Below are 11084 nucleotides of genomic sequence, written 5' to 3' on the forward strand. Positions count from 1 at the left end.
TCAGTATCTGAGCATTCTCAGATATCGCAGTATTGACATGCATGTGATGGCCTAGCTTGAGGAAGCCAAGCTATAACCAAGCCCATCACAGAATTCACTTCAGTTGCAAATGAGCCTTATACGCCCAGTTTGAAGGTAATCTCACCCAACAGTGTGAACTTCTCACATTCATCTGAAGTTTGAAGTCGCTGGTCCTCGGGGGTGGCTGGCTATGGGTCCTGTCTTGCCAGTCTTGTGTTCAGATGTAAGATCATTTTCCTAAAACACACAGAAGGATGTTAGGCAGCTGTCAGATGCATACACTTGGTTCTTTAACAAAGGTAAAGAAATTAAACCAAAGGAAGAAAATAGAATGAAGAAGGCGTTGACGTCAGCGCCGGGAAACCTGCCGCTGTTTTCAGATAGGTGTGGCGACAGCGTCCGTGTGAATCTGGCAGACACAGTGTAAGCTGGTAACACAGGATCATGCCACCTAGTCAAGAGAAATACATTTTTACAATGCTAAAATCAAAATTAGAAATTACCTCAGGTGCCTGTTACTCCGCTGAATAAAGCTATCTAAGTGCTTCTTGTGTAGGGATAAAAATCTCGCTCCTTCTGACCACAAGGCTCTTAGGAACCTGGCCAGTTGGGCTCCATTTCCTGTGGGTTCAGTCCCCCTCTGCCGTGGCACCCAGGCTTCTGTTTGGAGTCTGAAGCTTCTGTCCATGTCAGAGCCTCTGTCCCTACTAGCTCCCTACCTCAATTGTGCTCTGCCACAGCTTCCCAAAGCTGACCACTTCCTGTTAGATCTCTGCCCAAGAGGAGCCCAGCACTGTCTTCAGCCCCATCAGGCCTGGCCTCTTTGGGAACTCTTGATTTGTCAGATTCTTGTTGGTGCTAATAACTGTTAGAAAATCCCTTTTTTCCAGCGTATCCTTTGTGTCCCCATAAAATTATAAAATACAGGAGAGAACTTTTTGTTTTGCTTACCCAGCTATTTCTAACATCTAGAAAAAATGGGTGTACAATAGATGTTTGTCCATTAATTAATTAATTCACACTTGAAGTGAAAGATGTTTCCTTGGTAACAGTTTTTTTTTTTTTTTCAAGAGCTACCTTGGTGCGGGGGAGGGGGCTGGAGAGACAGCTCAGGGGTTAAGAGCACTGGCTGCTCTTCCAGAGAACCTGGGTTTGTGTCTCAGCACCTGCATAGCAGGACAACTCCAACTCCAGAGGATCTAACACCCTCTTCTGGCCTCCAAGGGCACTCACTGTAAATGTGATACACAGATAAAGCATACAGGGACTAGGTAAATCCTCACACAGAGAGACTTACTTGGGAGTAACTACATTCACTCACCTAAGATGGCTGAATTATTTTTCAAATCTGAGAAGTACAAGCCCAGGGCAATAAAGAAGGCAGTTGGGGGTCCATGACAACATGAGCACAAATCTGTTATCCATGCCTTCTTGTTCCCGTGCTCTCATAGAGACCTTGGAACTCCCACAGCAGATGCTTTAATGCATCCTTTGGTGAGGCCGGCTGTAAAGCCTGTACCTGGAAGATAAGCAGAGCTATATGTCTCTGCCTCCAGGAGACCCCCTCAAACATCAAATAGTTTGTTTCTATAGCTAGTAGGTTACTGATCATCAGTAGCTCTGTGGGAAAGGGGCCACACGCATCCTCGCCCTCTGGCTTATTTAGGGCTCCTCACTTTTCGACCTGGTATCTGTTTTCTTGTCCTTTAGATTCTGGGGGAAGCCGACCACCAATTTTGCCACCAGGAGGAAGAGCCACATCTGCCAAGCCCTTTTCGCCCCCAGGTGGCCCGGGGCGGTTCCCCACACCCCCACCAGGCCACAGGAGTGGTCCCCCAGAGCCGCCCAGGAACCGAATGCCTCCCATGAGGCCTGACGTGGGCTCCAAACCCGATAGCCTTCCCCCTCCGGTACCAAATACACCAAGACCCATTCAGTCAAATCTGCACAACCGGGGATCCCCGACAGGGCCAGGAGCCCCCAGGCCCCCCTTTCCCGGAAACCGAGGTGCTTTTGGAGCCGGCTCTGTACGCCAGAACCCCTCGAGCTCTTCCTCTCCGTTCTCCAGGCCCCCTCTGCCCCCCACCCCAGGCCGAGCCTTGGATGACAAGCCTCCTCCACCACCTCCTCCTGTGGGCAACAGGCCCTCCATCCACAGAGAAGTAGTCCCACCTCCTCCCTCACAGATCAGCAAACCTCCAGTGCCTTCCACCCCGCGGCCTGGGTCCGGGTCACAGGCACCACCTCCTCCGCCACCGCCCAGCCGGCCCGGCCCTCCTCCCTTGCCTCCGTCTTCCAACGATGAGATCCCGAGGCTGCCACAGCGGAACCTGTCCCTTTCATCCTCTGCGCCTCCCTTGCCTTCACCTGGACGCTCCGGGCCTCTCCCTCCCCCACCCAACGAGAGGCCCCCTCCTCCAGTGAGGGATCCACCAGGCAGATCAGGTATGGCAAGACTGGGGGCCTCATGTCCCAAAAAATGCTTAAGTCAAAAGCAAAGCTTTGGATGCCCTCTGATCTCCATAGGTGTGCCATGGCGCATACACACATACGAATAATTTTTTTATTTTAAAAAAACTTAGTTCTTCTAAAGACCTCAACTAATTTTATAACAATCTTACTCCTTTTTAAAAATCCTTTTTATGGTGTCACAGTGCTTAGTTCAAAGCCCCCTTTAAAAGGATAAATGCTTCTTAAACGGTACAGTTATCGATATAAACAGATTATTACCTCTTTTCCGTCTCACCGGTTTTCTTCCGCCTCAGTGGTTAACTTGAAGCCGTACAATGTGGATATAAGACCGTGCTTCAGTAAATGTCTCGTCTTCTGCTCCAGGCCCCCTCCCACCGCCACCTCCGGTAAGCAGAAATGGAAGCGCCCCTCGGGCCCTGCCTGCCACCCCTCAGTTGCCATCCAGGAGTGGAGTGGACAGTCCCAGAAGCGGGCCCAGGCCTCCTCTCCCTCCTGACAGGCCTGGTGCTGGGGCACCGCCCCCACCCCCACCGGCAACATCAGTTCGGAATGGCTTCCAAGACTCATCTTGTGAAGGTGTGTGGTGTTTGCTTCTTTGAAGTGATTTTCTTGTTTTAACGTTGGTATCCACACTGCACCCAGCTGATACCTGGTTCCCGCTAGCTAGCACAGTGAGCCTCCCTGTGACCTGCACCTGGTTCCCGCTAGCTAGCGCAGTGGGCCTCCCTGTGACCTGTTGAGAGAGAGTCTTTCTGTTTCACTTTCCAAAAAGACAGCTCATTTGTTTTCTAGTTTGTTCTTTGTGTGAGTTTCAGTGTGGCTCACTTATCAGAGATGCCAATGTAATTCACCTGGAGATTTTGTAATGTTTCTTTCTTGTTTGTAAATTACCATCCTATGCCCCACTTTTCTAAACAGTTGGCTGTAAGGAAGAGTGGCCCACGGTTATTAGGTTGCTTCCCTCGGCTGTGTTACTAGTTAGACTCAAGTTGTTCTTCCAGAGGACCTGGGTTTGATTTCCAGACCCCACAGGTGACTCAAAACCATGTGAAACTCCAGTTCTAGGTGACCCAATGCCCTCTCGCCCTCGCAGGCACTAGGCACGATACACAGACATGCATGCAGCCAAAACACCCATACACATAAAATAAAAATAAGATGGAACTTTCTTTTAAAATGTACCAGTTATTTCTGGATCCGGTGGTGGGAAGAAAATGCCCTGGGTCTTAGCCCCAGCTCCTGAGAGATACCTGCATTCGCAATCTCTGCGGTTCGAATCATTTTCCCTTGCTTTGCAGGCCAGGATCAGCGAGGGAGCGGGGCACCCTGGTCACACTGTCCGCTTCTCTGTGTGCTCCAGGCATGAAACTGGAGCTGCTTTCTGAGCAGTCTGTCTCCTTGTCTTCCTTCCCCGAGTCTTCCTAGCAGGTGTTTTACGCTGAGATTGTTTGTTTCTCCCCCAGATGAGTGGGAAAGCAGATTCTACTTCCATCCGATTTCTGATTTGCCACCTCCAGAGCCGTATGTACCAACAACCAAGACGTACCCCAGCAAACTGGCCAGAAATGAAAGCCGGAGTAAGTATCTCTGCTAGGGCCTTGTGCAGGCTCAGGCTGTGAGAGCCTGGCTTCTGCCTGAGTCGTGCGGGAGTGCTGGGTCTCTTGCCTGGGGTGGCACAGAAAGCCCCGTTTGGAGCTGTCTGCACTCTGGTAGCCTCTCAGATACACCCAGAATGAGAAATGACTCTGAAGTGACATTACCATCTCAGAACACCTCTGCTGTATCAGTGTTGAGTTGTATTCTTTTGCTTCTTTGGGTAATCGCCCCCATTTTGACCTCCTGAGAACAGCAAAGGACAATTCATCTTCTGTTTCTTCTAGAAATGTCATATAAATTAAAATACTGCCTTGATCTTTTAAATGTTTTGTGGGATAGCATATGAAGATGTTGACTATCTATAATCTCACAGAATAGATATTTTCTTTTTCCCTGTTGTTATCCATCTAATTCTGACCTTTTACACAGTTGTAATGACTATAGACCATTTTTCGTGGTCGGTTTTCACATAACACTGCTGAGTAAACACGCCCCTATGTTATCACATGGATTTTATTCCACGGGAGTCCGTTAAGTCTGCATACAGGAATTTGCCAGAATTGCACATTTGAATTGTTTCCCATGGCTCACTATGTCTGCCATAATGCATCATCCTTTTCTTTTTTTGAAAGCAAAAAGGTAAAGTAGACACGTTGGAATTGCACAACAGTACCCACACAGGACGAAACAAAAATTAACATGAGCTATGCAGAAGTAGCTCTGATGAGGTTGAAGCTCACAGAGGCCTAAGTCAGCGGAGAACACGCCACCCATAGGTACCCAGAGCCCCTCCTAGATTTTCAGAGCCCGCTATGCCTCTCTCAGCACACAGCTCCCCCGTAGATGTTGGTCGGTGAGACCCCAGCCTTTGAGCAGCTTAATATCAGCAGAAAGTAAGGCTGATTGGAAGCAGAGCCGCTGACTTCAGGAGGAACCAAAAACTGCAGTGCCGGGTCAAAGGAGGAGCCAGGGCCTTGGTTACAGTGCAGGGCCCTGCCAGCAGCTTTTAGTGTGGATAAATGAAACAAATCGAACATTTGGTTTGTGCCTCAGAGTTCAAAGAGTTAGGAAATATTGGGAATTTCCCAAGAACAAATGCCAGAAATAAACAAAATATTGTTACTTGAAAGGAAAAAAAAACTCTAATCCTAGAAATTCCATTTAGTTGGAATACTGCATTTGTAGGCAGCGCATGCCCAGAGTTATAAGTATAAGGAAGCTATCGTGTTGGTGGTTGAAGCTTCGGATAAAAATATGCCTTCACGTGGGACAGATGCCTTTGGCTGTTTTGTGAATGAGTGTGTGTGAGTGTGGGTTTGTGTTCATCAACAGGGCATAGTTAAGGGAACTATAATGACTTCACTGAAGGAGTTGTTTGTTTAAATTCTGTACTTCCCCCATTTCTCATAAGCAACCTGAGTAGAATTTAAATCAGTAACAGAGCCACTGTCCCATGCTCTCTATATTTCAGTGTTAGAGCTGAACATATCCCTTCCCCGTCCTCCTTTCTCTGTGACTCCAGTGTGAGATTTGAGCAGAACAATGGCCTGCACCTCATTACAGATTTCTTGAGTGACACAGACCCTGAAAGACAGTAGGCATCTAAAATAGTTTTTAAATTGGTAATTTTATTGCCACCCCCAATTTTACAGATTTGCATTCAATATTAATAGAATGTACTTAAAACAAATTTTTTGTTTGTTTTTTGAGACAGGGTTTATCTGTGTAACAACCCTGGCTGTTCTGGAACTCACTCTGTAGACCAGGCTGGCCTCGAACTCACAGAGATCTGCCTGCCCCTGCCTCCCGAGTGCTGGGATTAAAGCCACCATGCCTGGCTCCATTTACAACAATTTTTAATAGCAAATTATCTAATGAAAAAATTCTAGCAGATAACACGTTTTATTCTGCTCCTCCAGCTGCCTCAGCCTCTCAGACAAAGTCAGGGCACACTCTGAATGGTCCCTTGTTGCGGCCTCGTACAGGGCCCCCTCTTATCTCACTGGCCACTTGTGGTGTATCATGTGACAGGTGGCATGACTGATGGCTGACTTACATCCAGATAAGTCTTTGTGCAGATGATTTCTCAAGAAAAGATTTAGGGGGCTGGAGAGATGGCTCAGAGGTTAAGATCACTGACTGCTCTTCCAGAGGTCCTGAGTTTGATTCCCAACAACCACATGGTGGCTCACAACCATCTCTAATGAGATCTGGTGCCCTCTTCTGGCCTGCAAGCACACATAAGGGCAGAATACTGTATACATAATAAATAAATAAACCTAAAAAAATTAGTTGGAATAGCAAAAGGAAGAGGCAAGAATGGACTGCCGTGTGTTCCTTGCACATGCTCTATCCTAAAGTCCCTGGGTACAGGGTCCAGGGTCCAGGCAGACATGCACAAATGACATGTCCCTCTGGTAGACCTGCCCAAAGCCCTGGAGCATCTAGCTCCATGCACCGTGCCTGTTAGATCCTCCGATATGCATGGGAGGTGAATGAACATTTTTGCACATGAGTGGATTTTAAACCTGGTCCCCGTGCAATGATGACCCACAAGTGGACTTTCTTGGCTTTAAAACGGACACAGTAATCCAGCGAAAAGGGAAACACAGGAAATATTTGGTAATCATATCTCACGAGAGATTCATATGCAGAATTTATAAGGACTCAAACCAAACTGGGCTGGCGAGACTGCTTACTGGGTAAAGGCCCTTGCGCTGCAAGCCTGACCTCAATCCCTGGGAGCCATGTGGTGGGAGGAGAGAACTCCCATAAGTTGTCCTCTGAACATGGTGTGGAACACTCATACCCCCTATATATACAATAAATAAGTGTAAAATATTCTTTAAAAGTTAAAAATAGATTCAACACTTCAGTAGATATTTTTAAAGAAGATATGTGAATGGCTGGTAAGCAATATGAAAAACTGCTCAACACCACTGATCTTTATGGAAATGTAAGAAGCCACAGTGAGCTACAACTATCCTAAATCCATTAGCCTACCCCCCCAGAGACTGACCTATAGGACAGTCTATACAATACAGTTCAGTGTACCAGCAATAATTATATTTTCATGAGTATTAGCTTTGAAAAACATTCTAGGATCCTAAGTTAGGATCCTGTTTCTGAGGGAAAAAAAAGGCAACTGTGTCTAAATGGAAAAAAACACACATAATGTTGACCTGGGGAACAAGCAGGTGTGAACTTTTTGTTCATCTGTATTTTCTAAATCTTTAATCCATACACACTACATGATGAAAAGAAACACATCTATTCTCACATCACTGTGAGGAGGTACTCAGTCACCACACCCATTTACAACCGTCTCGGAGTCTCCACGGTAAACACAAGCTTCTAACCAAAAGTATATTTCATCTGTTTTTGTTTTTGTTTTTGTTTTTATCAAGGTGGATCCAACCGAAGAGAAAGGGGCGCCCCACCCCTTCCTCCCATCCCGAGGTGATCTCTGCCTGCTCTTCTCTACCCAAGCTCCAAAGCTGCTTGTGTTGTTGCTGTTTGAATGCACACCCCTCCCCTTCCTTTGTCCCTCTCAGAGATGGAAGGTGGGGAGAACAGAAGCTGAGGTGGGGTTATGTGTGTTTGGTTGGGGGGGGGGGAGGGGACCAGGAAAGGAGCACCTAGCTGTTTGTGTTGTATATATATTCTTGAGCTATTGCTTGCGTCAGCTGCATCCTGCCGCGACTGGCTGCTGGGATCGATAAGCTTTTGTTGCAAGTAGGCAGAGATGAATGGTATCCTAGCTGTCAGCCCCACAGAGTCAGACGTTCACCGCTTGTTTGCTACAGGCTGTAGTTGTTAAATTCCCTGAGAGATGGTTTTGTCCATGCCTTTCTCGCTCACGCGGCCTTCAGTCTGTTTCCTTGAACCACAGACCGCCCGCCCTAGCAAGTTGCTGAGCAGGCCTCACGTAAATAAAGCCCTGTGGTTGCAGGATATCCAATCTTTGGCCGTCTGAGGTAGGCTCCAGGGCAGAGCTGTCCAACAGAAACATACTGTGAGCCCCATACCCAATCTTAAAATGACCAGCAGCCATGTTTTATAAAGGTAAAAAGAAACAGGTGAAAAGAATCCCATTTTACTTAACTCTGTGCATCTGAAATATCACCTCGACCTGTATAGAAATTATTAATGAGATATTAACATTTTTGGTACTAAGCCTTGACACTCCAGCGATTGTTCTGTACTTAGGACAAACACATCACCAGGTTTCGGGTATCCAGTAGCCACATGTGCCTATACACCATACTGTCAGACCGTCTGGATCTGGAAGAGAGGAGTGAGTACAGAACCCTCCTGTCTAAAAAGGCAAAGTGAGATTTAGCAATTCAAGAGATGCCTCAAGACAGAGTCAGAACTCAGTACCGTGTTTGGCAGACAGTTGAGACCTTGAATTTTGGTCCCTTATTTTGCCTTTTTCCTTAATATGTATGTACAGGTATTCTTCAGAGTATCTCTATCAGAAGTTGATCTAGTACAGTTTACAGTCGCATGGAATAAAGCAAAGAAACTGAAAGTTGGTGGGCGTTTCCCAGCTCAGGACCAGCCGGCTACTGTGCTCACTGGTCAGATGGTCCATTGTCTTGCAGATCTCCTTGTGGCCTTTAGTCCTCCACCTCAGAGCAAATTCCTTCCTCAGGGCCAAGCAAGAAAGGCCAGGAAGGCAGAGGAGGTATAAAACCAGAATTATGGGAGAAGAGGACAGATTTGAGATGATGGGTATAGCTCTACAAAACCCACAAGGGTCAAGTGGATTAAGGATCTTACCAGTAGTAACTGGAAAGGACTGGTTTTGAGTGTCTTGGGAGCATCCCTTGTTCTGGATCTATGCAATTAAGTTCCACTACAGGACCACAGAAAGGACCAGACTTGCCTTTTTTATGTATATATAATGTGTTTACAAGATTTTACTGGGACTTTTAAATCTAGCTATAGAGTTGGAAAAGATTTCCATTTTGATGTTTTATATAGTTATGTTTAATATTACCATTGTCTGTTAAAGCGCACACCACATGTGTGCATCTACCTGAACTTTGGATTTCGGGTCCAGTGTATTATTGCTCACATGTTGCTGGGAGATGCTAACAAAAAAGAAAGAAATCAATCCAAAGAAAAAGTGGAAAGACATTCCTATTTATAGAATAATTGTTTCATTTATGTGGAAGCAGAACTTAGAAGTTCTGATAGATGAAATGTCTAATAAATTATGAAGTGACTGGTTTGAATATATTGTATTTTTGTAACTTTCCTTCCAAAGCCCTGAACTAGTTAGTACTTTAGAGTCTCCCCCCTCCTCTGCCATTTGTCTGTATTCCATGAGAATGAAGAAATAACAAGCTTGACATTTTTTATTTCTAACAGTTTCATAATGTATTTCAAATTCTTTGAGCTGATGTTCACTACACTAAACATCTTTTTGATAGACTCTAAGTGACCCACTCTGCTAAAAATAGAATCGCTCCTTCCTTGCGCTGCTTGGCAGGAAAACATGGGTCTGAATTTTTTTAAGGGGTAGTGAAAATCGGGCAGGTCCTAGTATGTCTCAGTTTTTCGGGTACATTTCTAAATTAGAAGTAGGGTCACAGCTCAAAGTTGCCATTCATAATGAAGTTTTAGAATGTATTTTTCAAAGATTGTTTCAGTAATACACCTCCATCCTTCTTTAGAACTCTGGAGAAGTTCTGTGCTTAGCCTAACCTGTGGCAGATCATAAAACATGACTATTTTCTTCCCTAAAATCAAAGCTTACGTATATGTTTTTTCCATAATATTTCAAGTTATGTGTATTCAAGATGCGATACAGTATTTTAACATTCGTAAATCATTTTAAATGGAAATATATTGCAGTATTAAAATTCAGTGTTCAGTGTCTCCTGCACTATGCATTTTATTTACTGAGAGCTGAGAAAACATTTAACCCAATGGTGCCTTACTCTGTGATCTGAAAGGAATCGACTTTTTATGTCTAAGTAGTGGGTTATTTGCATATTTGTAAAAACTATTAGGCCTTTATATTTTAACTTGTAATAGCAATTTTGTTGTTGTAATAGCAGAAACAGGGTGGTTATTAAAGTATCCTCAAATTTTGGGTATGAAATTAATTTTCCCTGTTTATGGGCAGGGGCTATAAAGGAATTTTTCATACCAGTGCACTGTGTAAACAGACACACTTGAGTCTCTGTGTCTGCAGGGTAATTGGGTAGGGTAGACTCTACCCTAGACACCTGCATCTTTGTAAGTTAGCCAGACAATAAATAAAACGCAGAATGATACGGTGTCAATTTGTGGCTTTCTTACCTGTGTAAATATAAACAAAAAGGTGAATGTCTGCCTCCTGCTTTATACTGTGGTGGAGACAAACTCAAGAAAGATCCTCTTCAGTAAGTAAACACTCATTACTCACACCTCAAGATCCCGTCGTGTTTGTTTTTCCCGAGACTGCATTGTCGTCAGCCTGTAACATGGGTACTGGAAGCCGTTGAAGAGGGAGACACAGGCTAACATGGACACAAACAGATCTGGGAACGCCACGGGAGCTTAGGAACCGGAGAGCTTCCTGAATTATCTGCCATGCACGTGTGCCTTGCGTGCAGGCTTCTCAGCACAGCCCAGCAGTTGAACACATGGGAAGACCCGGCCTCATCTTTTTTTGAAGTCGTTGCTCTAACTCCGTGCTATAGGAACAAAGTGAGGAACTGTCTATTAACGTGTGTCAGACGAAGTGAAGCACTCAGCACGGACTTACCAGAGCAACGAGGTCTCCACTGGCAGTGTGGAGTAGGCAGCAAGCACTTCCGCGGCGACCCGAAGTTACTGGACTGCCATCAGCCAGAGGAGGATTTACTGCCGAGACTGTAGACGAAACCAACACTAGCAGAGAAGTAACTCCCACCGGGAGCACACGCTCTGGACTCACAGTTTGAGGCTATGGGTCATCACGTCAGGGGAAGCATGACTGCAGGCTGGTCACGGTGCCT

At 45.6% G+C, this 11084-nt stretch overlaps 1 protein-coding gene across 5 annotated transcripts in view; it reads left to right on the forward strand.

Moving 5' to 3' along the window:
• Positions 1-10377, forward strand: part of Wipf1 (WAS/WASL interacting protein family member 1) — a 105801-nt gene extending 95424 nt beyond the window's left edge. For all 5 annotated transcript variants that reach the window (XM_038337910.1, XM_038337909.1, XM_038337912.1 and 2 more), the window contains exons 5-8: positions 1732-2466; positions 2857-3069; positions 3957-4070; positions 7497-10377. In XM_038337910.1, coding sequence (XP_038193838.1) covers positions 1732-2466; positions 2857-3069; positions 3957-4070; positions 7497-7552 — 1118 coding nt within the window. In that variant the 3' untranslated portion in view covers positions 7553-10377. The remainder of the gene's footprint in view (positions 1-1731; positions 2467-2856; positions 3070-3956; positions 4071-7496) is intronic.
• The last annotated feature ends 707 nt before the right edge of the window (positions 10378-11084 follow it).

Source organism: Arvicola amphibius, chromosome 7 (assembly GCF_903992535.2).
Source record: "Arvicola amphibius chromosome 7, mArvAmp1.2, whole genome shotgun sequence".
Taxonomy (NCBI): domain Eukaryota; kingdom Metazoa; phylum Chordata; class Mammalia; order Rodentia; family Cricetidae; genus Arvicola; species Arvicola amphibius.